General features: G+C 45.6%; 1 protein-coding gene across 1 annotated transcript in view; it reads left to right on the top strand.

Annotated features, from left to right (window-relative positions):
• The window catches only part of myom1a (myomesin 1a (skelemin)), a 130,180-nt gene that overhangs the window by 4,507 nt on the left and 99,081 nt on the right, over window positions 1-26,592 (top strand). The window contains exons 3-4 of the mRNA XM_055882462.1: window positions 6,961-7,104; window positions 26,037-26,235. Coding sequence (XP_055738437.1) covers window positions 6,961-7,104; window positions 26,037-26,235 — 343 coding nt within the window. The remainder of the gene's footprint in view (window positions 1-6,960; window positions 7,105-26,036; window positions 26,236-26,592) is intronic.

Raw genomic sequence — 26,592 nt, 5'->3', positions numbered from 1 at the left:
AATGATCAGTGTGAATCTGGAGATCCTCCAGCTAAATAATCAGTGTGAATCTGTAGTTCCTCCAGCTAAATGATCAGTGTGAATCTGTAGTTCCTCCAGCTGAATGATCAGTGTGAATCTGTAGTTCCTCCAGCTAAATGATCAGTGTGAATCTGTAGTTCCTCCAGCAAAATGATCATTGTGAATCTGAAGTTCCTCCAGCTGAATGATCAGTGTGAATCTGTAGTTCCTCCAGCTAAATGATCAGTGTGAATCTGTAGTTCCTCCAGCTAAATGATCAGTGTGAATCTGAAGTTCCTCCAGCTAAATGATCAGTGTGAATCTGTAGTTCCTCCAGCTAAATAATCAGTGTGAATCTGTAGTTCCTCCTGCTGAATGATCAGTGTGAATCTGTAGTTCCTCCAGCTAAATGATCAGTGTGAATCTGTAGTTCTTCAGGCTAAATAATCAGTGTGAATCTGTAGTTCCTCCAGCTGAATGATCAGTGTGAATCTGTAGTTCCTCCAGCTAAATGATCAGTGTGAATCTGTAGTTCCTCCAGCTAAATGATCAGTGTGAATCTGTAGTTCCTCCAGCTAAATGATCAGTGTGAATCTGTAGTTCCTCCAGCTAAATGATCAGTGTGAATCTGTAGTTCTTCCAGCTAAATAATTAGTGTGAATCTGTAGTTCCTCCATGCTGAATGATCAGTGTGAATCTGTAGTTCCTCCAGCTAAATGATCAGTGTGAATCTGTAGTTCCTCCATGCTAAATGATCAGTGTGAATCTGTAGTTCCTCCAGCTAAATAATCAGTGTGAATCTGTAGTTCCTCCAGCTAAATGATCAGTGTGAATCTGTAGTTCCTCCAGCTAAATGATCAGTGTGAATCTGTAGTTCCTCCAGCTAAATAATCAGTGTGAATCTGTAGTTCCTCCTGCTGAATGATCAGTGTGAATCTGTAGTTCCTCCAGCTAAATGATCAGTGTGAATCTGTAGTTCTTCAGGCTAAATAATCAGTGTGAATCTGTAGTTCCTCCAGCTGAATGATCAGTGTGAATCTGTAGTTCCTCCAGCTAAATGATCAGTGTGAATCTGTAGTTCCTCCAGCTAAATGATCAGTGTGAATCTGTAGTTCCTCCAGCTAAATGATCAGTGTGAATCTGTAGTTCTTCCAGCTAAATAATTAGTGTGAATCTGTAGTTCCTCCATGCTGAATGATCAGTGTGAATCTGTAGTTCCTCCAGCTAAATGATCAGTGTGAATCTGTAGTTCCTCCAGCTGAATGATCAGTGTGAATCTGTAGATCCTCCAGCTGAATGATCAGTGTGAATCTGTAGTTCCTCCAGCTAAATAATTAGTGTGAATCTGTAGTTCCTCCATGCTGAGTGATCAGTGTGAATCTGTAGTTCCTCCAGCTAAATGATCAGTGTGAATCTGTAGTTCCTCCAGCTAAATGATCAGTGTGAATCTGTAGTTCCTCCATGCTGAATGATCAGTGTGAATCTGTAGTTCCTCCAGCTAAATGATCGGTGTGAATCTGTAGTTCCTCCAGCTAAATGATCAGTGTGAGTCTGTAGTTCCTCCAGCTAAATGATCAGTGTGAATCTGTAGTTCCTCCAGCTAAATGATCAGTGTGAATCTGTAGTTCCTCCAGCTAAATGATCAGTGTGAATCTGTAGTTCCTCCAGCTAAATGATCAGTGTGAATCTGTAGTTCTTCCAGCTAAATAATTAGTGTGAATCTGTAGTTCCTCCATGCTGAATGATCAGTGTGAATCTGTAGTTTCTCCAGCTAAATCATCAGTGTGAATCTGTAGTTCCTCCAGCTAAATGATCAGTGTGAATCTGTAGTTCCTCCAGCTAAATGATCAGTGTGAATCTGTAGTTCCTCCAGCTAAATGATCAGTGTGAATCTGTAGTTCCTCCATGCTGAATGATCAGTGTGAATCTGTAGTTCCTCCAGCTAAATGATCAGTGTGAATCTGTAGTTCCTCCAGCTAAATGATCAGTGTTAATCTGTAGTTCCTCCAGCTAAATGATCAGTGTGAATCTGTAGTTCCTCCAGCTAAATGATCAGTGTGAATCTGTAGTTCCTCCAGCTAAATGATCAGTGTGAATCTGTAGTTCCTCCAGCTAAATAATTAGTCTGAATCTGTAGTTCTTCCAGCTAAATAATTAGTCTGAATCTGTAGTTCCTCCAGCTAAATGATCAGTGTGAATCTGTAGTTCCTCCATGCTGAATGATCAGTGTGAATCTGTAGTTCCTCCAGCTAAATGATCAGTGTGAATCTGTAGTTCCTCACACTGCTGAACTCTACTCCAGCTATCCAACAGTTCCTTTCCTTTCTCGGTCTCATTCAAAAACCAAACAGACAAATGGAGTTATGAGAGGCTGATGTATATGTGGTGTATCTGTGGTGTGTGGTGTATCTATGGTGTATCTGTGGTGTATGGTGTGTCTGTGGTGTGTGGTGCATCTGTTGTGTAGCTGTGGTGTATGGTGTATCGGTGGTGTGTGGTGTATCTGTTGTGTAGCTGTGGTGTATGGTGTATCTGTAGTGTATGGTGTATCTGTGGTGTCTGGTGTATCTCTGGTGTATCTGTGGTGTCTGGTGTATCTGTGGTGTATCTGTGGTGTCTGGTGTATCTGTGGTGTCTGGTGTATCTGTGGTGTCTGGTGTATCTGTGGTGTCTGGTGTATCTGTGGTGTCTGGTGTATCTCTGGTGTATCTGTGGTGTCTGGTGTATCTGTGGTGTCTGGTGTATCTGTGGTGTCTGGTGTATCTGTGGTGTCTGGTATATCTGTGGTGTCTGGTATATCTGTGGTGTCTGGTGTATCTGTGGTGTCTGGTGTATCTGTGGTGTCTGGTGTATCTGTGGTGTCTGGTATATCTGTGGTGTCTGGTATATCTGTGGTGTCTGGTATATCTGTGGTGTCTGGTATATCTGTGGTGTCTGGTGTATCTGTGGTGTCTGGTGTATCTGTGGTGTCTGGTGTATCTGTGGTGTCTGGTGTATCTGTGGTGTCTGGTGTATCTGTGGTGTCTGGTATATCTGTGGTGTCTGGTATATCTGTGGTGTCTGGCGTATCTGTGGTGTCTGGTATATCTGTGGTGTCTGGTGTATCTGTGGTGTCTGGTGTATCTGTGGTGTCTGGCGTATCTATGGTGTCTGGTGTATCTGTGGTGTATCTGTGGTGTCTGGTGTATCTGTGGTGTCTGGTGTATCTGTGGTGTCTGGTATATCTGTGGTGTCTGGTATATCTGTGGTGTCTGGTATATCTGTGGTGTCTGGTATATCTGTGGTGTCTGGTATATCTGTGGTGTCTGGTATATCTGTGGTGTCTGGTGTATCTGTGGTGTCTGGTGTATCTGTGGTGTCTGGTGTATCTGTGGTGTCTGGTGTATCCGTGGTGTCTGGTGTATCCGTGGTGTCTGGTGTATCTGTGGTGTCTGGTGTATCTGTGGTGTCTGGTGTATCTGTGGTGTCTGGTGTATCTGTGGTGTCTGGTGTATCTGTGGTGTCTGGTATATCTGGTGTATCTGTGGTGTATCTGTGGTGTCTGGTATATCTGGTGTTTCTGTGGTGTATCTGTGGTGTCTGGTATATCTGTGGTGTCTGGTGTATCTGTGGTGTCTGGTGTATCTGTGGTGTATCTGTGGTGTCTGGTGTATCTGTGGTGTCTGGTATATCTGTGGTGTATGGTGTATCTGTGGTGTCTGGTGTATCTGTGGTGTCTGGTATCTGTGGTGTCTGGTATCTGTGGTGTCTGGTGTATCTGTGGTGTCTGGTGTATCTGTGGTGTCTGGTGTATCTGTGGTGTCTGGTGTATCTGTGGTGTCTGGTATATCTGTGGTGTATCTGTGGTGTCTTGTGTATCTGTGGTGTCTGGTGTATCTGTGGTGTCTGGTGTATCTGTGGTGTATCTGTGGTGTCTGGTGTATCTGTGGTGTCTGGTGTATCTGTGGTGTCTGGTGTATCTGTGGTGTCTGGTATATCTGTGGTGTCTGGTATATCTGTGGTGTCTGGTATATCTGTGGTGTCTGGTGTATCTGTGGTGTCTGGCGTATCTATGGTGTCTGGTGTATCTGTGGTGTATCTGTGGTGTCTGGTGTATCGGTGGTGTCTGGTGTATCTGTGGTGTCTGGTGTATCTGTGGTGTCTGGTATATCTGTGGTGTCTGGTATATCTGTGGTGTCTGGTATATCTGTGGTGTCTGGTATATCTGTGGTGTCTGGTATATCTGTGGTGTCTGGTGTATCTGTGGTGTCTGGTGTATCTGTGGTGTCTGGTGTATCTGTGGTGTCTGGTGTATCCGTGGTGTCTGGTGTATCTGTGGTGTCTGGTGTATCTGTGGTGTCTGGTGTATGGTGTATCTGTGGTGTCTGGTGTATCTGTGGTGTCTGGTGTATCTGTGGTGTCTGGTGTATCTGTGGTGTCTGGTGTATCTGTGGTGTCTGGTGTATCTGTGGTGTCTGGTATATCTGGTGTATCTGTGGTGTATCTGTGGTGTCTGGTATATCTGGTGTTTCTGTGGTGTATCTGTGGTGTCTGGTGTATCTGTGGTGTCTGGTGTATCTGTGGTGTATCTGTGGTGTCTGGTGTATCTGTGGTGTCTGGTATATCTGTGGTGTATGGTGTATCTGTGGTGTATGGTGTATCTGTGGTGTCTGGTATCTGTGGTGTCTGGTGTATCTGTGGTGTATCTGTGGTGTCTGGTGTATCTGTGGTGTCTGGTGTATCTGTGGTGTCTGGTATATCTGTGGTGTATCTGTGGTGTCTGGTGTATCTGTGGTGTCTGGTGTATCTGTGGTGTCTGGTGTATCTGTGGTGTCTGGTGTATCTGTGGTGTCTGGTGTATCTGTGGTGTCTGGTGTATCTGTGGTCTCTGGTGTATCTGTGGTCTCTGGTGTATCTGTGGTGTCTGGTGTATCTGTGGTGTCTGGTGTATCTGTGGTGTCTGGTGTATCTGTGGTGTATCTGTGGTGTCTGGTGTATCTGTGGTGTCTGGTGTATCTGTGGTGTATCTGCGGTGTCTGGTGTATCTGTGGTGTATCTGTGGTGTCTGGTGTATCTGTGGTGTCTGGTGTATCTGTGGTGTCTGGTGTATCTGTGGTGTCTGGTATATCTGTGGTGTCTGGTATATCTGTGGTGTCTGGTATATCTGTGGTGTCTGGTATATCTGTGGTGTCTGGAATATCTGTGGTGTCTGGTGTATCTGTGGTGTCTGGTGTATCTGTGGTGTCTGGTGTATCTGTGGTGTCTGGTGTATCTGTGGTGTCTGGTATATCTGTGGTGTCTGGTATATCTGTGGTGTCTGGTATATCTGTGGTGTCTGGTGTATCTGTGGTGTCTGGCGTATCTATGGTGTCTGGTGTATCTGTGGTGTATCTGTGGTGTCTGGTGTATCTGTGGTGTCTGGTGTATCTGTGGTGTCTGGTGTATCTGTGGTGTCTGGTGTATCTGTGGTGTCTGGTATATCTGTGGTGTCTGGTATATCTGTGGTGTCTGGTGTATCTGTGGTGTCTGGTGTATCTGTGGTGTCTGGTGTATCTGTGGTGTCTGGTGTATCTGTGGTGTCTGGTGTATCCGTGGTGTCTGGTGTATCTGTGGTGTCTGGTGTATCTGTGGTGTCTGGTGTATCTGTGGTGTCTGGTGTATCTGTGGTGTCTGGTATATCTGGTGTATCTGTGGTGTATCTGTGGTGTCTGGTGTTTCTGTGGTGTATCTGTGGTGTCTGGTATATCTGTGGTGTCTGGTGTATCTGTGGTGTCTGGTGTATCTGTGGTGTATCTGTGGTGTCTGGTGTATCTGTGGTGTCTGGTATATCTGTGGTGTATGGTGTATCTGTGGTGTATGGTGTATCTGTGGTGTCTGGTATCTGTGGTGTCTGGTGTATCTGTGGTGTATCTGTGGTGTCTGGTGTATCTGTGGTGTCTGGTGTATCTGTGGTGTCTGGTGTATCTGTGGTGTCTGGTGTATCTGTGGTGTCTGGTATATCTGTGGTGTATCTGTGGTGTCTGGTGTATCTGTGGTGTCTGGTGTATCTGTGGTGTCTGGTGTATCTGTGGTGTCTGGTGTATCTGTGGTGTCTGGTGTATCTGTGGTGTCTGGTGTATCTGTGGTCTCTGGTGTATCTGTGGTGTCTGGTGTATCTGTGGTGTCTGGTGTATCTGTGGTGTCTGGTGTATCTGTGGTGTATCTGTGGTGTCTGGTGTATCTGTGGTGTCTGGTGTATCTGTGGTGTCTGGTGTATCTGTGGTGTCTGGTGTATCTGTGGTGTCTGGTGTATCTGTGGTGTCTGGTATATCTGTGGTGTCTGGTGTATCTGTGGTGTCTGGTGTATCTGTGGTGTCTGGTGTATCTGTGGTATATCTGTGGTGTATCTGTGGTGTCTGGTGTATCTGTGTTGTATCTATGGTGTATCTGTGGTGTCTGGTGTATCTGTGGTGTCTGGTGTATCTGTGGTGTCTGGTGTATCTATGGTGTCTGGTGTATCTGTGGTGTCTGGTGTATCTGTGGTGTATCTGTGGTGTCTGGTGTATCTGTGGTGTCTGGTATATCTGTGGTGTCTGGTGTATCTGTGGTGTCTGGTATATCTGTGGTGTATCTGTGGTTTCTAATGTGGCTGTGGTATCTGGTGTATCTTTATCTATTTTGTCTGTATTTATTGTGTCTGTAATGTGTGTCAAGATCATGTCAGTTATTTCTGCTGTTCACTGGACTAGGTTCCACTATCAGTATATCTTCAGATATCTATTTGTTTAGTGACACTGATAACTTTCCATTCTCACATCTTTCTCAGTCCTAACTGTTACTGTAGAGGTACATCCAGGTATCTGGAGCTATGACACAACCACTGTTGCTATGACAACTACTTGGTGTTAAAGAATTGTAAAGTTCAGCCTCTCTCTCTCTGTCTCGATCTCTCTCTCTCTCACCTTCTCTCTCTCTCTCTCTCACCTTCTCTACCCTTGTCAGAGTGCAGCAGAGTTTTGTCGAATCAGAGAAGAGGTCGGAGTTCATACCTAGCCAGCTGCTGCCGCCGAGAGTCAAGAAGTACCTGGCCATGGACCCTGACACCAACGATGTCATTGGATACATAGTTCCTGTCTTCAGGACCAGGTGGGAGACTGGGATGTAACATAGTAACATTGACATGTTTCAGATAGACATTTACACTGAATGATACAATATGTGCCTGTTGTTAACCTTTACTTAACACCCATCCCGTATCCGGGAGCATCCTCATCAGTAAAAGCTGACTAGCATAGCCTAGCATAGCGCCACAAGTAAATAATAGCATATAAATATCATGAAATCACAAGTCCAATACAGCAAATGCAAGATAAACATCTTGTGAATCCAGCCATCAATTCCGATTTTTAAAATGTTTTACAGCGAAAACACAATATGTATTTCTATTAGCTAACCACAATAGCCAAAGACTCAACCGCATATTTTCACCATGTTTCTACCGCATAGGTAGCTATCACAAAACCGACCAAATATAGATATAAATAGTCACTAACCAAGAAACAACTTCATCAGATGACAGTCTTATAACATGTTATACAATAAATTTATGTTTTGTTCGAAAATGTGCATATTTGAGGTATAAATCATAGTTTTACATTGCAGCTACCATCAAAAATATCACCAAAGCAGCCAGAATAATTATAGAGAGCAACGTGAAATACCTAAATACTCATCATGAAACATTTATGAAACATACATGGTGTACAGCAAATGAAAGATAAACATCTTGTGAATCTAGCCAATATTTCCGATTTTTTAAGTGTTTTACAGCCTAAACACAATATTGCATTATATTAGCTTACCACAATAGCCAAACACACAACCACATTTATTCACCGCATAGATAGCATTTGCAAAAAACAGCAAAATATATAAAATTAATCACTAACCTTGGCCAACTTCATCAGATGACAGTCTTATAACATCAGGTTATACAATACACTTATGTTTTGTTCGAAAATGTGCATATTTAGAGCTGCAAACCGTGGTTATACATTGTGAATATGTAGCATCGATTCACCAGAATCTCCAGAGATATTTTGGACACTCACCTAATCTGACATAAGAACTCATCATAAACTTTACATAAAAATACTTGTTCTATGGCAAATGAAAGGTACACTGGTTCTTAATGCAACCGCCGTGTTAGATTTAAAAAATAACTTTACCATAACAAACAGCTTGCGTTATTGCGAGACAGCGCCCGCCAAAACGGCAGAGAATAGGAATAACATTTTCCACAGAAATACGAAATAACATCATAAATTGTTCTTACTTTTGTTGAGCTTCCATCAGAATCTTGTACAAGGAGTCCTAGGTCGAGGATAAATCATTGTTTGGTTTTAGAATGTCCTTTTCTCCTGTCGAATTCGTGCCACAATGCTAGCCAATGTTGATGACGTTCCCAGTTTCTCTCGACGCAAAGGACGGAAAACTCCAGAAGTCCCATTAAACGTTGAATAAACTGATGAAACTCGGTTGAAAAAAACTACTTTATGATGTTTTTCTAATATGTATCAAATAAAAACCGGAGAGAGCCGGAGATATTAGCCGTGTATACCGAACGCTTATCAGAAGACAATAGGTGCTTCCCGCGCCTAGGTAGAGAAAGGAAATTCTGGACACGTCATTCCAAGAGCTCTTGTTCGACCTCAGATCAGGCTAGACACCCCATTCCCCCTTTCACTGCCTGTTGACATCTAGTGGAAGGCGTGTGAAGTGCATGCATGTCGATACATATTAGGCAATTGAATAGGCAGGCCCTGAAACAGAGCCTCGTTTTCAGATTTTTCACTTCCTGTCTGGAAGTTTGCTGCAAAATGAGTTCTGTTTTACTCACAGATATAATTCAAACAGTTTTAGAAACTTGTGAGTGTTTTATATCCAATAGTAATAATAATATGCATATTGTACGATCTAGAATAGAGTACGAGGCAGTTTAATTTGGGCACAATTTTTTCTAAAGTGAAAACAGCGCCCCCCTATTGACAAGAAGTTTTAAGCCATGAGTTTGGGGATGAAAAAATAAATACACGTTTAACCTTTATTTAACTAGGTTCAGGTTTAGTTTAATTTATTTGCACAAAGAAAACAAGTGATAAACAACAATACAGATAAAAACTAATAAATAAACGGTGTGCAGGTGCTTGGAGCGACAAAAACGGTATAAAATACATTCGGTAAGAAGAAAAATAAAAAAGGTTTGTTAAAACACATAACAAAACCCATTATTAACTGATAAGCAATCACAAAAAAATGATAAACAGTATAAGTTTTGTTTAAATGTGTGTGTGTGTGGATGTGAGTGTGTCAGAGTTAGGCTATATGGAGGAGATTACTGAGTAGTTTGGTTCATCAGGCTGACCTCCAGTCTACATGGAGGAGATTACTGAGTAGTTTGGTTCATCAGGCTGACCTCCAGTCTACATGGAGGAGACTAATGAGTAGTTTGGTTCATCAGGCTGATCCCCAGTCTTCATGGAGGAGATTACTGAGTAGTTTGGTTCATCAGGCTGGCCTCCAGTCTTCATGGAGGAGATTACTGAGTAGTTTGGTTCATCAGGCTGATCTCCAGTCTTCATGGAGGAGATTACTGAGTAGTTTGGTTCATCAGGCTGACCTCCAGTCTTCATGGAGGAGATTACTGAGTAGTGTGGTTCATCAGGCTGACCTCCAGTCTACATGGAGGAGATTCCTGAGTAGTTTGGTTCATCAGGCTGACCTCCAGTCTTCATGGAGGAGATTACTGAGTAGTTTGGTTCATCAGGCTGACCTCCAGTCTTCATGGAGGAGATTACTGAGTAGTTTGGTTCATCAGGCTGACCCCCAGTCTTCATGGAGGAGATTACTGAGTAGTTTGGTTCATCAGGCTGACCCCCAGTCTTCATGGAGGAGATTACTGAGTAGTTTGGTTCATCAGGCTGACCTCCAGTCTTCATGGAGGAGATTACTGAGTAGTTTGGTTCATCAGGCTGACCCCCAGTCTTCATGGAGGAGATTCCTGAGTAGTTTGGTTCATCAGGCTGATCCCCAGTCTTCATGGAGGAGATTACTGAGTAGTTTGGTTCATCAGGCTGACCTTCAGTCTTCATGGAGGAGATTACTGAGTAGTTTGGTTCATCAGGCTTACCCCCAGTCTTCATGGAGGAGATTACTGAGTAGTTTGGTTCATCAGGCTGACCTCCAGTCTTCATGGAGGAGATTACTGAGTAGTTTGGTTCATCAGGCTGACCTCCAGTCTTCATGGAGGAGATTACTGAGTAGTTTGGTTCATCAGTCTGACCCCCAGTCTTCATGGAGGATATTACTGAGAAGTTTGGTTCATCAAGCTGACCCCCAGTCTACATGGAGGAGATTACTGAGTAGTTTGGTTCATCAGGCTGACCCCCAGTCTTCACGGAGGAGATTACTGAGTAGTTTGGTTCATCAGGCTGACCTCCAGTCTTCATGGAGATTACTGAGTAGTTTGGTTCATCAGGCTGACACCCAGTCTACATGGAGGAGATTACTGAGTAGTTTTGTTCATAAGGCTGACCTCCAGTCTTCATGGATGAGATTATTGAGTAGTTTGGTTCATCAGGCTGACCCCCAGTCTTCATGGAGGAGATTACTGAGTAGTTTAGTTCATCAGGCTGACCCCCAGTCTTCATGGAGGAGATTACTTAGTAGTTTGGTTCATAAGGCTGAACCCCAGTCTTCATGGAGGAGATTACTGAGTAGTTTGGTTCATCAGACTGACCCCCAGTCTTCATGGAGGAGATTACTGAGTAGTTTGGTTCATCAGGCTGACCTCCAGTCTTCATGGAGGAGATTACTGAGTAGTTTGGTTCATCAGGCTGACCCCCAGTCTTCACGGAGGAGATTACTGAGTAGTTTGGTTCATCAGGCTGACCTCCAGTCTTCATGGAGATTACTGAGTAGTTTGGTTCATCAGGCTGACCCCCAGTCTACATGGAGGAGATTACTGAGTAGTTTGGTTCATCAGGCTGACCTCCAGTCTTCATGGAGGAGATTATTGAGTAGTTTGGTTCATCAGGCTGACCCCCAGTCTTCATGGAGGAGATTACTGAGTAGTTTGGTTCTTCAGGCTGACCCCCAGTCTTCATGGAGGAGATTACTGAGTAGTTTGGTTCATCAGGCTGGCCTCCAGTCTTCATGGAGGAGATTACTGAGTAGTTTGGTTCATCAGGCTGATCTCCAGTCTTCATGGAGGAGATTACTGAGTAGTTTGGTTCATCAGGCTGACCTCCAGTCTTCATGGAGGAGATTACTGAGTAGTTTGGTTCATCAGGCTGACCCCCAGTCTACATGGAGGAGATTACTGAGTAGTTTGGTTCATCAGGCAGACCTCCAGTCTTCATGGAGGAGATTATTGAGTAGTTTGGTTCATCAGGCTGACCCCCAGTCTTCATGGAGGAGATTACTGAGTAGTTTAGTTCATCAGGCTGACCCCCAGTCTTCATGGAGGAGATTACTTAGTAGTTTGGTTCATAAGGCTGAACCCCAGTCTTCATGGAGGAGATTGCTGAGTAGTTTGGTTCATCAGGCTGACCTTCAGTCTTCATGGAGGAGATTACTGAGTAGTTTGGTTCATCAGGCTGACCCCCAGTCTTCGTGGAGGAGATTACTGAGTAGTTTGGTTCATCAGGCTGACCTCCAGTCTTCATGGAGGAGATTACTGAGTAGTTTGGTTCATCAGGCTGATCCCCAGTCTTCACGGAGGAGATTACTGAGTAGTTTTGTTCATCAGGCTGACCTCCAGTCTTCATGGAGATTACTGAGTAGTTTGGTTCATCAGGCTGACCCCCAGTCTACATGGAGGAGATTACTGAGTAGTTTGGTTCATCAGGCTGACCTCCAGTCTTCATGGAGGAGATTATTGAGTAGTTTGGTTCATCAGGCTGACCCCCAGTCTTCATGGAGGAGATTACTGAGTAGTTTGGTTCATCAGGCTGACCCCCAGTCTTCATGGAGGAGATTACTGAGTAGTTTGGTTCATCAGGCTGACCTCCAGTCTTCATGGAGGAGATTACTGAGTAGTTTGGTTCATCAGGCTGACCCCCAGTCTTCATGGAGGAGATTACTGAGTAGTTTGGTTCATCAGGCTGACCTCCAGTCTTCATGGAGGAGATTACTGAGTAGTTTGGTTCATCAGGCTGACCCCCAGTCTTCATGGAGGAGATTACTGAGTAGTTTGGTTCATCAGGCTGACCCCCAGTCTTCATGGAGGAGATTACTGAGTAGTTTGGTTCATCAGGCTGACCTCCAGTCTTCAGGGAGGAGATTACTGAGTAGTTTGGTTCATCAGGCTGACCCCCAGTCTTCATGGAGGAGATTCATGAGTAGTTTGGTTCATCAGGCTGATCCCCAGTCTTCATGGAGGAGATTACTGAGTAGTTTGGTTCATCAGGCTGACCTTCAGTCTTCATGGAGGAGATTACTGAGTAGTTTGGTTCATCAGGCTGATCTCCAGTCTTCATGGAGGAGATTACTGAGTAGTTTGGTTCATCAGGCTGACCTCCAGTCTTCATGGAGGAGATTACTGAGTAGTTTGGTTCATCAGGCTGATCTCCAGTCTTCATGGAGGAGATTACTGAGTAGTTTGGTTCATCAGGCTGACCTCCAGTCTTCATGAAGGAGATTACTGAGTAGTTTGGTTCATCAGGCTGACCTCCAGTCTTCATGGAGGAGATTACTGAGTAGTTTGGTTCATCAGTCTGACCCCCAGTCTTCATGGAGGATATTACTGAGTAGTTTGGTTCATCAAGCTGACCCCCAGTCTACATGGAGGAGATTACTGAGTAGTTTGGTTCATCAGGCTGACCCCCAGTCTTCACGGAGGAGATTACTGAGTAGTTTGGTTCATCAGGCTGACCTCCAGTCTTCATGGAGATTACTGAGTAGTTTGGTTCATCAGGCTGACACCCAGTCTACATGGAGGAGATTACTGAGTAGTTTTGTTCATCAGGCTGACCTCCAGTCTTCATGGATGAGATTATTGAGTAGTTTGGTTCATCAGGCTGACCCCCAGTCTTCATGGAGGAGATTACTGAGTAGTTTAGTTCATCAGGCTGACCCCCAGTCTTCATGGAGGAGATTACTGAGTAGTTTGGTTCATAAGGCTGAACCCCAGTCTTCATGGAGGAGATTACTGAGTAGTTTGGTTCATCAGACTGACCCCCAGTCTTCATGGAGGAGATTACTGAGTAGTTTGGTTCATCAGGCTGACCTCCAGTCTTCATGGAGGAGATTACTGAGTAGTTTGGTTCATCAGGCTGACCCCCAGTCTTCACGGAGGAGATTACTGAGTAGTTTGGTTCATCAGGCTGACCTCCAGTCTTCATGGAGATTACTGAGTAGTTTGGTTCATCAGGCTGACCCCCAGTCTACATGGAGGAGATTACTGAGTAGTTTGGTTCATCAGGCTGACCTCCAGTCTTCATGGAGGAGATTATTGAGTAGTTTGGTTCATCAGGCTGACCCCCAGTCTTCATGGAGGAGATTACTGAGTTGTTTGGTTCTTCAGACTGATCCCCAGTCTTCATGGAGGAGATTACTGAGTAGTTTGGTTCATCAGGCTGGCCTCCAGTCTTCATGGAGGAGATTACTGAGTAGTTTGGTTCATCAGGCTGATCTCCAGTCTTCATGGAGGAGATTACTGAGTAGTTTGGTTCATCAGGCTGACCTCCAGTCTTCATGGAGGAGATTACTGAGTAGTTTGGTTCATCAGGCTGATCCCCAGTCTTCACGGAGGAGATTACTGAGTAGTTTGGTTCATCAGGCTGACCTCCAGTCTTCATGGAGATTACTCAGTAGTTTGGTTCATCAGGCTGACCCCCAGTCTACATGGAGGAGATTACTGAGTAGTTTGGTTCATCAGGCTGACCTCCAGTCTTCATGGAGGAGATTATTGAGTAGTTTGGTTCATCAGGCTGACCCCCAGTCTTCATGGAGGAGATTACTGAGTAGTTTGGTTCATCAGGCTGACCCCCAGTCTTCATGGAGGAGATTACTGAGTAGTTTGGTTCATCAGGCTGAACCCCAGTCTTCATGGAGGAGATTACTGAGTAGTTTGGTTCATCAGACTGACCCCCAGTCTTCATGGAGGAGATTACTGAGTAGTTTGGTTCATCAGGCTGACCTCCAGTCTTCATGGAGGAGATTACTGAGTAGTTTGGTTCATCAGGCTGACCCCCAGTCTTCACGGAGGAGATTACTGAGTAGTTTGGTTCATCAGGCTGACCTCCAGTCTTCATGGAGATTACTGAGTAGTTTGGTTCATCAGGCTGACCCCCAGTCTACATGGAGGAGATTACTGAGTAGTTTGGTTCATCAGGCTGACCTCCAGTCTTCATGGAGGAGATTATTGAGTAGTTTGGTTCATCAGGCTGACCCCCAGTCTTCATGGAGGAGATTACTGAGTAGTTTGGTTCTTCAGGCTGACCCCCAGTCTTCATGGAGGAGATTACTGAGTAGTTTGGTTCATCAGGCTGGCCTCCAGTCTTCATGGAGGAGATTACTGAGTAGTTTGGTTCATCAGGCTGATCTCCAGTCTTCATGGAGGAGATTACTGAGTAGTTTGGTTCATCAGGCTGACCCCCAGTCTACATGGAGGAGATTACTGAGTAGTTTGGTTCATCAGGCTGACCTCCAGTCTTCATGGAGGAGATTATTGAGTAGTTTGGTTCATCAGGCTGACCCCCAGTCTTCATGGAGGAGATTACTGAGTAGTTTGGTTCATCAGGCTGACCCCCAGTCTTCATGGAGGAGATTACTGAGTAGTTTGGTTCATCAGGCTGACCTCCAGTCTTCATGGAGGAGATTACTGAGTAGTTTGGTTCATCAGGCTGACCCCCAGTCTTCATGGAGGAGATTACTGAGTAGTTTGGTTCATCAGGCTGACCTCCAGTCTTCATGGAGGAGATTACTGAGTAGTTTGGTTCATCAGGCTGACCCCCAGTCTTCATGGAGGAGATTACTGAGTAGTTTGGTTCATCAGGCTGACCCCCAGTCTTCATGGAGGAGATTACTGAGTAGTTTGGTTCATCAGGCTGACCTCCAGTCTTCAGGGAGGAGATTACTGAGTAGTTTGGTTCATCAGGCTGACCCCCAGTCTTCATGGAGGAGATTCATGAGTAGTTTGGTTCATCAGGCTGATCCCCAGTCTTCATGGAGGAGATTACTGAGTAGTTTGGTTCATCAGGCTGACCTTCAGTCTTCATGGAGGAGATTACTGAGTAGTTTGGTTCATCAGGCTGATCTCCAGTCTTCATGGAGGAGATTACTGAGTAGTTTGGTTCATCAGGCTGACCTCCAGTCTTCATGGAGGAGATTACTGAGTAGTTTGGTTCATCAGGCTGATCTCCAGTCTTCATGGAGGAGATTACTGAGTAGTTTGGTTCATCAGGCTGACCTCCAGTCTTCATGAAGGAGATTACTGAGTAGTTTGGTTCATCAGGCTGACCTCCAGTCTTCATGGAGGAGATTACTGAGTAGTTTGGTTCATCAGTCTGACCCCCAGTCTTCATGGAGGATATTACTGAGTAGTTTGGTTCATCAAGCTGACCCCCAGTCTACATGGAGGAGATTACTGAGTAGTTTGGTTCATCAGGCTGACCCCCAGTCTTCACGGAGGAGATTACTGAGTAGTTTGGTTCATCAGGCTGACCTCCAGTCTTCATGGAGATTACTGAGTAGTTTGGTTCATCAGGCTGACACCCAGTCTACATGGAGGAGATTACTGAGTAGTTTTGTTCATCAGGCTGACCTCCAGTCTTCATGGATGAGATTATTGAGTAGTTTGGTTCATCAGGCTGACCCCCAGTCTTCATGGAGGAGATTACTGAGTAGTTTAGTTCATCAGGCTGACCCCCAGTCTTCATGGAGGAGATTACTGAGTAGTTTGGTTCATAAGGCTGAACCCCAGTCTTCATGGAGGAGATTACTGAGTAGTTTGGTTCATCAGACTGACCCCCAGTCTTCATGGAGGAGATTACTGAGTAGTTTGGTTCATCAGGCTGACCTCCAGTCTTCATGGAGGAGATTACTGAGTAGTTTGGTTCATCAGGCTGACCCCCAGTCTTCACGGAGGAGATTACTGAGTAGTTTGGTTCATCAGGCTGACCTCCAGTCTTCATGGAGATTACTGAGTAGTTTGGTTCATCAGGCTGACCCCCAGTCTACATGGAGGAGATTACTGAGTAGTTTGGTTCATCAGGCTGACCTCCAGTCTTCATGGAGGAGATTATTGAGTAGTTTGGTTCATCAGGCTGACCCCCAGTCTTCATGGAGGAGATTACTGAGTTGTTTGGTTCTTCAGACTGATCCCCAGTCTTCATGGAGGAGATTACTGAGTAGTTTGGTTCATCAGGCTGGCCTCCAGTCTTCATGGAGGAGATTACTGAGTAGTTTGGTTCATCAGGCTGATCTCCAGTCTTCATGGAGGAGATTACTGAGTAGTTTGGTTCATCAGGCTGACCTCCAGTCTTCATGGAGGAGATTACTGAGTAGTTTGGTTCATCAGGCTGATCCCCAGTCTTCACGGAGGAGATTACTGAGTAGTTTGGTTCATCAGGCTGACCTCCAGTCTTCATGGAGATTACTCAGTAGTTTGGTTCATCAGGCTGACCCCCAGTCTACATGGAGGAGATTACTGAGTAGTTTGGTTCATCAGGCTGACCTCCAGTCTTCATGGAGGAGATTATTGAGTAGTTTGGTTCATCAGGCTGACCCCCAGTCTTCATGGAGGAGATTACTGAGTAGTTTGGTTCATCAGGCTGACCCCCAGTCTTCATGGAGGAGATTACTGAGTAGTTTGGTTCATCAGGCTGACCTCCAGTCTTCATGGAGGAGATTACTGAGTAGTTTGGTTCATCAGGCTGACCCCCAGTCTTCATGGAGGAGATTACTGAGTAGTTTGGTTCATCAGGCTTACCCCCAGTCTTCATCGAGGAGATTACTGAGTAGTTTGGTTCATCAGGCTGACCTCCAGTCTTCATGGAGGAGATTACTGAGTAGTTTGGTTCATCAGGCTGACCCCCAGTCTTCATGGAGGAGATTACTGAGTAGTTTGGTTCATCAGGCTGAACCCCAGTCTTCATGGAGGAGATTCATGAGTAGTTTGGTTCATCAGGCTGATCCCCAGTCTTCATGGAGGAGATTACTGAGTAGTTTGGTTCATCAGGCTGACCTTCAGTCTTCATGGAGGAGATTACTGAGTAGTTTGGTTCATCAGGCTGATCTCCAGTCTTCATGGAGGAGATTACTGAGTAGTTTGGTTCATCAGGCTGACCTCCAGTCTTCATGGAGGAGATTACTGAGTAGTTTGGTTCATCAGGCTGATCTCCAGTCTTCATGGAGGAGATTACTGAGTAGTTTGGTTCATCAGGCTGACCTCCAGTCTTCATGGAGGAGATTACTGAGTAGTTTGGTTCATCAGTCTGACCCCCAGTCTTCATGGAGGATATTACTGAGTAGTTTGGTTCATCAAGCTGACCCCCAGTCTACATGGAGGAGATTACTGAGTAGTTTGGTTCATCAGGCTGACCCCCAGTCTTCACGGAGGAGATTACTGAGTAGTTTGGTTCATCAGGCTGACCTCCAGTCTTCATGGAGATTACTGAGTAGTTTGGTTCATCAGGCTGACACCCAGTCTACATGGAGGAGATTACTGAGTAGTTTTGTTCATCAGGCTGACCTCCAGTCTTCATGGATGAGATTATTGAGTAGTTTGGTTCATCAGGCTGACCCCCAGTCTTCATGGAGGAGATTACTGAGTAGTTTAGTTCATCAGGCTGACCCCCAGTCTTCATGGAGGAGATTACTTAGTAGTTTGGTTCATAAGGCTGAACCCCAGTCTTCATGGAGGAGATTACTGAGTAGTTTGGTTCATCAGGCTGACCTTCAGTCTTCATGGAGGAGATTACTGAGTAGTTTGGTTCATCAGACTGACCCCCTGTCTTCATGGAGGAGATTACTGAGTAGTTTGGTTCATCAGGCTGACCTCCAGTCTTCATGGAGGAGATTACTGAGTAGTTTGGTTCATCAGGCTGACCACCAGTCTTCACGGAGGAGATTACTGAGTAGTTTGGTTCATCAGGCTGACCTCCAGTCTTCATGGAGATTACTGAGTAGTTTGGTTCATCAGGCTGACCCCCAGTCTACATGGAGGAGATTACTAAGTAGTTTGGTTCATCAGGCTGACCTCCAGTCTTCATGGAGGAGATTATTGAGTAGTTTGGTTCATCAGGCTGACCCCCAGTCTTCATGGAGGAGATTACTGAGTAGTTTTGTTCATCAGGCTGAAACCCAGTCTTCATGGAGGAGATTACTGAGTAGTTTGGTTCATCAGGCTGACCTTCAGTCTTCATGGAGGAGATTACTGAGTAGTTTGGTTCATCAGGCTGACCCCCAGTCTTCATGGAGGAGATTACTGAGTAGTTTGGTTCATCAGGCTGACCTCCAGTCTTCATGGAGGAGATTACTGAGTAGTTTGGTTCATCAGGCTGACCCCCAGTATTCATGGAGGAGATTACTGAGCAGTTTGGTTCATCAGGCTGATCCCCAGTCTTCATGGAGGAGATTACTGAGTAGTTTGGTTCATCAGGCTGACCTCCAGTCTTCATGGAGGAGATTACTGAGTAGTTTGGTTCATCAGGCTGATCTCCAGTCTTCATGGAGGAGATTACTGAGTAGTTTGGTTCATCAGGCTGACCTCCAGTCTTCATGGAGGAGATTACTGAGTAGTTTGGTTCATCAGGCTGACCCCCAGTCTTCATGGAGGAGATTACTGAGTAGTTTGGTTCATCAAGCTGTCCTCCAGTCTTCATAGAGGAAATTATTGAGTAGTTTGGTTAATCAGGCTGACCCCCAGTCTTCATGGAGGAGATTACTGAGTAGTTTGGTTCATCAGGCTGATCCCCCGTGTCCATGGAGGAGATTACTGAGTAGTTTGGTTCATCAGGCCGACCTCCAGTCTTCATGGAGATTACTGAGTAGTTTGGTTCATCAGGCTGACCTCCAGTCTTCATGGAGGAGATTACTGAGTAGTTTGGTTCATCAGACTGACCTCCAGTCTTCATGGAGGAGATTACTGAGTAGTTTGGTTCATCAGGCTGACCTCCAGTCTTCATGGAGGAGATTACTGAGTCGTTTGGTTCATCAGGCTGACCCCCAGTCTTCATGGAGGAGATTACTGAGTAGTTTGGTTCATCAGGCTGACCCCCAGTCTTCATGGAGGAGATTACTGAGTAGTTTGATTCATCAGGCTGATCCCCGGTCTTCATGGAGGAGACTAATGAGTAGTTTGGTTAATCAGGCTGACCTCCAGTCTTCATGGAGGAGATTACTGAGTAGTTTGGTTCATCAGGCTGACCCCCAGTCTTCATGGAGGAGATTACTGAGTAGTTTGGTTCATCAGGCTGACCTCCAGTCTTCATGGAGGAGATTACTGAGTAGTTTGGTTCATCAGGCTGACCCCCAGTCTTCATGGAGGAGATTACTGAGTAGTTTGGTTCATCAGGTTGACCTCCAGTCTTCATGGAGGAGATTACTGAGTAGTTAGTTCATCATGCTGACCCCCAGTCTTCATGGAGGAGATTACTGAGTAGTTTGGTTCATCAGGCTGAAATCCAGTCTTCATGGAGGAGATTACTGAGTAGTTTGGTTCATCAGGCTGACCTCCAGTCTTCATGGAGGAGATTACTGAGTAGTTTGGTTCATCAGGCTGACAACCAGTCTTCATGGAGGAGATTACTGAGTAGTTTGGTTCATCAGGCTGACCTCCAGTCTTCATGGAGGAGATTACTGAGTAGTTTGGTTCATCAGGCTGACCTTCAGTCTTCATGTAGGAGATTTCTGAGTAGTTTGGTTCATCAGGCTGATCTCCAGTCTTCATGGAGGAGATTACTGAGTAGTTTGGTTCATCAGGCTGACCTCCAGTCTTCATGGAGGAGATTACTGAGTAGTTTGGTTCATCAGGCTGATCTCCAGTCTTCATGGAGGAGATTACTGAGTAGTTTGGTTCATCAGGCTGACCTCCAGTCTTCATGGAGGAGATTACTGAGTAGTTTGGTTCATCAGGCTGACCTCCAGTCTTCATGGAGGAGATTACTGAGTAGTTTGGTTCATCAGTCTGACCCCCAGTCTTCATGGAGGATATTACTGAGTAGTTTGGTTCATCAAGCTGACCCCCAGTCTACATGGAGGAGATTACTGAGTAGTTTGGTTCATCAGGCTGACCCCCAGTCTTCACGGAGGAGATTACTGAGTAGTTTGGTTCATCAGGCTGACCTCCAGTCTTCATGGAGATTACTGAGTAGTTTGGTTCATCAGGCTGACACCCAGTCTACATGGAGGAGATTACTGAGTAGTTTTGTTCATCAGGCTGACCTCCAATCTTCATGGATGAGATTATTGAGTAGTTTGGTTCATCAGGCTGACCCCCAGTCTTCATGGAGGAGATTACTGAGTAGTTTAGTTCATCAGGCTGACCCCCAGTCTTCATGGAGGAGATTACTTAGTAGTTTGGTTCATAAGGCTGAACCCCAGTCTTCATGGAGGAGATTACTGAGTAGTTTGGTTCATCAGGCTGACCTTCAGTCTTCATGGAGGAGATTACTGAGTAGTTTGGTTAATCAAACTGACCCCCAGTCTTCATGGAGGAGATTACTGAGTAGTTTGGTTCATCAGGCTGACCTCCAGTCTTCATGGAGGAGATTACTGAGTAGTTTGGTTCATCAGGATGACCACCAGTCTTCACGGAGGAGATTACTGAGTAGTTTGGTTCATCAGGCTGACCTCCAGTCTTCATGGAGATTACTGAGTAGTTTGGTTCATCAGGCTGACCCCCAGTCTACATGGAGGAGATTACTAAGTAGTTTGGTTCATCAGGCTGACCTCCAGTCTTCATGGAGGAGATTACTGAGTAGTTTTGTTCAAAAGGCTGAAACCCAGTCTTCATGGAGGAGATTACTAAGTAGTTTGGTTCATCAGGCTGACCCCCAGTCTTCATGGAGGAGATTACTGAGTAGTTTTGTTCAAAAGGCTGAAACCCAGTCTTCATGGAGGAGATTACTGAGTAGTTTGGTTCATCAGGCTGACCTTCAGTCTTCATGGAGGAGATTACTGAGTAGTTTGGTTCATCAGGCTGACCCCCAGTCTTCATGGAGGAGATTACTGAGTAGTTTGGTTCATCAGGCTGACCTCCAGTCTTCATGGAGGAGATTACTGAGTAGTTTGGTTCATCAGGCTGACCCCCAGTATTCATGGAGGAGATTACTGAGCAGTTTGGTTCATCAGGCTGATCCCCAGTCTTCATGGAGGAGATTACTGAGTAGTTTGGTTCATCAGGCTGACCTCCAGTCTTCATGGAGGAGATTACTGAGTAGTTTGGTTCATCAGGCTGATCTCCAGTCTTCATGGAGGAGATTACTGAGTAGTTTGGTTCATCAGGCTGACCTCCAGTCTTCATGGAGGAGATTACTGAGTAGTTTGGTTCATCAGGCTGATCTCCAGTCTTCATGGAGGAGATTACTGAGTAGTTTGGTTCATCAGGCTGATCCCCAGTCTTCATAGAGGAGATTACTGAGTAGTTTGGTTCATCAGGCTGACCCCCAGTCTTCATGGAGGAGATTACTGAGTAGTTTGGTTCATCAAGCTGTCCTCCAGTCTTCATAGAGGAAATTATTGAGTAGTTTGGTTAATCAGGCTGACCCCCAGTCTTCATGGAGGAGATTACTGAGTAGTTTGGTTCATCAGGCTGATCCCCCGTGTCCATGGAGGAGATTACTGAGTAGTTTGGTTCATCAGGCCGACCTCCAGTCTTCATGGAGATTACTGAGTAGTTTGGTTCATCAGGCTGACCTCCAGTCTTCATGGAGGAGATTACTGAGTAGTTTGGTTCATCAGACTGACCTCCAGTCTTCATGGAGGAGATTACTGAGTAGTTTGGTTCATCAGGCTGACCTCCAGTCTTCATGGAGGAGATTACTGAGTCGTTTGGTTCATCAGGCTGACCCCCAGTCTTCATGGAGGAGATTACTGAGTAGTTTGGTTCATCAGGCTGACCCCCAGTCTTCATGGAGGAGATTACTGAGTAGTTTGATTCATCAGGCTGATCCCCAGTCTTCATGGAGGAGACTAATGAGTAGTTTGGTTAATCAGGCTGACCTCCAGTCTTCATGGAGGAGATTACTGAGTAGTTTGGTTCATCAGGCTGACCCCCAGTCTTCATGGAGGAGATTACTGAGTAGTTTGGTTCATCAGGCTGACCTCCAGTCTTCATGGAGGAGATTACTGAGTAGTTTGGTTCATCAGGCTGACCCCCAGTCTTCATGGAGGAGATTACTGAGTAGTTTGGTTCATCAGGTTGACCTCCAGTCTTCATGGAGGAGATTACTGAGTAGTTAGTTCATCATGCTGACCCCCAGTCTTCATGGAGGAGATTACTGAGTAGTTTGGTTCATCAGGCTGATCCCCAGTCTTCATGGAGGAGATTACTGAGTAGTTTGGTTCATCATGCTGACCTCCAGTCTTCATAGAGGAGATTACTGAGTAGTTTGGTTCATCAGGCTGAAATCCAGTCTTCATGGAGGAGATTACTGAGTAGTTTGGTTCATCAGGCTGACCTCCAGTCTTCATGGAGGAGATTACTGAGTAGTTTGGTTCATCAGGCTGACAACCAGTCTTCATGGAGGAGATTACTGAGTAGTTTGGTTCATCAGGCTGACCTCCAGTCTTCATGGAGGAGATTACTGAGTAGTTTGGTTCATCAGGCTGACCTCCAGTCTTCATGGAGGAGATTACTGAGTAGTTTGGTTCATCAGGCTGACCTCCAGTCTTCATGGAGGAGACTACTGAGTAGTTTGGTTCATCAGACTGACCTCCAGTCTTCATGGAGGAGATTACTGAGTAGTTTGGTTCATCAGGCTGACCTCCAGTCTTCATGGAGGAGATTGCTGAGTCGTTTGGTTCATCAGGCTGACCCCCAGTCTTCATGGAGGAGATTACTGAGTTGTTTGGTTCATCAGGCTGACCTCCAGTCTTCATGGAGGAGATTACTGAGCAGTTTGGTTCATCAGGCTGACCCCCAGTCTTCATGGAGGAGATTACTGAGTAGTTTGGTTCATCAGGCTGACCCCCAGTCTTCATGTAGGAGATTACTGAGTAGTTTGGTTCATCAGGCTGACCCCCAGTCTTCATGGAGGAGATTACTGAGTAGTTTGGTTCATCAGGCTGACCCCCAGTCTTCATGGAGGAGATTACTGAGTAGTTTGGTTCATCAGGCTGATCCCCAGTCTTCATGGAGGAGATTACTGAGTAGTTTGGTTCATCAGGCTGACCTCCAGTCTTCATGGAGGAGATTACTGAGTAGTTTGGTTCATCAGGCTGACCCCCAGTCTTCATGGAGGAGATTACTGAGTAGTTTGGTTCATCAGGCTGACCTCCAGTCTTCTTGGAGGAGATTACTGAGTAGTTTGGTTCATCAGGCTGACCCCCAGTCTTCATAGAGGAGATTACTGAGTAGTTTGGTTCATCAGGCTGACCTCCAGTCTACATGGAGGAGATTACTGAGTAGTTTGGTTCATCAGGCTGACCCCCAGTCTTCATAGAGGATATTACTGAGTAGTTTGGTTCATCAGGCTGACCTCCAGTCTTCATGGAGGAGATTACTGAGTAGTTTGGTTCATCAGGCTGACCCCCAGTCTTCATGGAGGAGATTACTGAGTAGTTTGGTTCATCAGGCTGACCCCCAGTCTTCATGGAGGAGATTACTGAGTAGTTTGGTTCATCAGGCTGACCTCCAGTCTTCATGGAGGAGATTACTGAGTAGTTTGGTTCATTAGGCTGACCTCCAGTCTTCATGGAGGAGATTACTGAGTAGTTTGGTTCATCAGGCTGACCTCCAGTCTTCATGGATGAGATTACTGAGTAGTTTGGTTCATCAGGCTGACCCCCAGTCTACATGGAGGAGATTACTGAGTAGTTTGGTTAATCAGGCTGACCTCCAGTCTTCATAGAGGAGATTACTAAGTAGTTTGGTTCATCGGGCTGACCCCCAGTCTTCATGGAGGAGATTACTGAGTAGTTTGGTTCATCAGGCTGATCCCCAGTCTTCATGGAGGAGATTAATGAGTAGTTTGGTTAATCAGGCTGACCTCCAGTCTTCATGGAGGAGATTACTGAGTAGTTTCGTTCATCAGGCTGACCTCCAGTCTTCATGGAGGAGATTACTGAGTAGTTTGGTTCATCAGGCTGATCCCCAGTCTTCATGGAGGAGATTACTGAGTAGTTTGGTTCATCAGGCTGACCTACAGTCTTCATGGAGGAGATTACTGAGTAGTTTGGTTCATCAGGCTGACCTCCATTCTTCATGGAGATTACTGAGTAGTTTGGTTCATCAGGCTGACCCCCAGTCTTCATGGAGGAGATTACTGAGTAGTTTGGTTTATCAGGCTGACCCCCAGTCTTCATGGAGGAGATTACTGAGTAGTTTGGTTCATCAGACTGACCCCCAGTCTTCATGGAGGAGATTACTGAGTAGTTTGGTTCATCAGGCTGACCTCCAGTCTTCATAGAGGAGATTACTGAGTAGTTTGGTTCATCAGGCTGACCCCCAGTCTTCATGGAGGAGATTACTGAGTAGTTTGGTTCATCAGGCTGACCTCCAGTCTTCATGGAGATTACTGAGTAGTTTGGTTCATCAGGCTGACCCCCAGTCTTCATGGAGGAGATTCCTGAGTAGTTTGGTTCATCAGGCTGATCCCCAGTCTTCATGGAGGAGATTACTGAGTAGTTTGATTCATCAGGCTGATCCCCAGTCTTCATGGAGGAGACTAATGAGTAGTTTGGTTAATCAGGCTGACCTCCAGTCTTCATGGAGGAGATTACTGAGTAGTTTGATTCATCAGGCTGATCCCCAGTCTTCATGGAGGAGACTAATGAGTAGTTTGGTTAATCAGGCTGACCTCCAGTCTTCATGGAGGAGATTACTGAGTAGTTTGGTTCATCAGGCTGACCTCCAGTCTTCATGGAGGAGATTACTGAGTAGTTTGGTTCATCAGGCTGACCCCCAGTCTTCATGGAGGAGATTACTGAGTAGTTTGGTTCATCAGGCTGACCTCCAGTCTTCATGGAGGAGATTACTGAGTAGTTTGGTTCATCAGGCTGATCCCCAGTCTTCATGGAGGAGATTAATGAGTAGTTTGGTTAATCAGGCTGACCTCCAGTCTTCATGGAGGAGATTACTGAGTAGTTTGGTTCATCAGGCTGACCTCCAGTCTTCATGGAGGAGATTACTGAGTAGTTTGGTTCATCAGGCTGAACCCCAGTCTTCATGGAGATTACTGAGTAGTTTGGTTCATCAGGCTGACCTCCAGTCTTCATGGAGGAGATTACTGAGTAGTTTGGTTCATCAGGCTGACCTCCAGTCTTCATGGAGGAGATTACTGAGTAGTTTGGTTCATCAGGCTGACAGCAGTGTAAAAACAAAGGGGGGGTCAATGTAATTAGTCCGGGTGGCCATTTGATGAACTGTTCAGCAGTCTTATGGCTGGGGGGTTGAGGCTGTTCAGGAGCCTTTTGGGCCTTCCTCTGACACCGCCTAGTATATAGGTCCAGGAGTTTCTTGACCTTGACTTCTGTGTCATGCTAAGTTTCCATCTTTACGTCCTCAATTCCATCGATTTAAAATGTTAATGCGCCTCAATTTGTTTTTACGCTAGACTCCTTTGGAAGAGTGCTTGTCAAATGTTGTTGGGAAAATGGCAAAATCCCCAGGTTTTGAATGCGGTCCGACTGTTGCCTGTGTCTGTTGTTGTGTCTGTATCCATGAGTTTCAACTGTGTCTGTTGTTGTGTCTTTAGCCATGAGTTTCAACAGTGTCTGTTGTCTGTTTTGTCTGTAGCCATGAGTTTCAACAGTGTCTGTTGTTGTGTCTGTATCCATGAGTTTCAACTGTGTCTGTTGTTGTGTCTTTAGCCATGAGTTTCAACAGTGTCTGTTGTCTGTTTTGTCCGTAGCCATGAGTTTGCCCGGGGCCTAGTGGAGCTCCAGGAAGAAGTGAAGGAGGAGGGGGTGGGGCATGTTGCCATGAGGAACCTGTTCTCCCTGGAGACCAGCTCCATGGAGACCAGCTCCATGGAGACGATTACCGTGGAGAAGAAGAGCAGGAAGAGGCACATTAGAGAGTCAGCTGACCGCCTGGAGCTCAGCAAGAAGGTCAGTACTATTGATTGACTGGAGCTCAGCCAGAAGGTCGGTACTATTGATTGACTGGAGCTCAGCCAGAAGGTCGGTACTATTGATTAACTGGAGCTCAGCCAGAAGGTCAGTACTATTGATTGACTGGAGCTCAGCCAGAAGGTCAGTACTATTGATTAACTGGAGCTCAGCCAGAAGGTCAGTACTATTGATTGACTGGAGCTCAGCCAGAAGGTCGGTACTATTGATTGACTGGAGCTCAGTCAGAAGGTCAGTACTATTGATTGATCGATTGACTGGAGCTCAGCAAGAAGGTCAGTACTATTGATTGATCGATTGACTGGAGCTCAGCCAGAAGGTCAGTACTATTGATTG

Source organism: Salvelinus fontinalis, chromosome 26 (assembly GCF_029448725.1).
Source record: "Salvelinus fontinalis isolate EN_2023a chromosome 26, ASM2944872v1, whole genome shotgun sequence".
NCBI lineage: Eukaryota > Metazoa > Chordata > Actinopteri > Salmoniformes > Salmonidae > Salvelinus > Salvelinus fontinalis.
The sequence above is the reverse complement of the archived record's forward strand: the minus strand, read 5'-3'. Positions and strand labels throughout refer to the sequence as shown.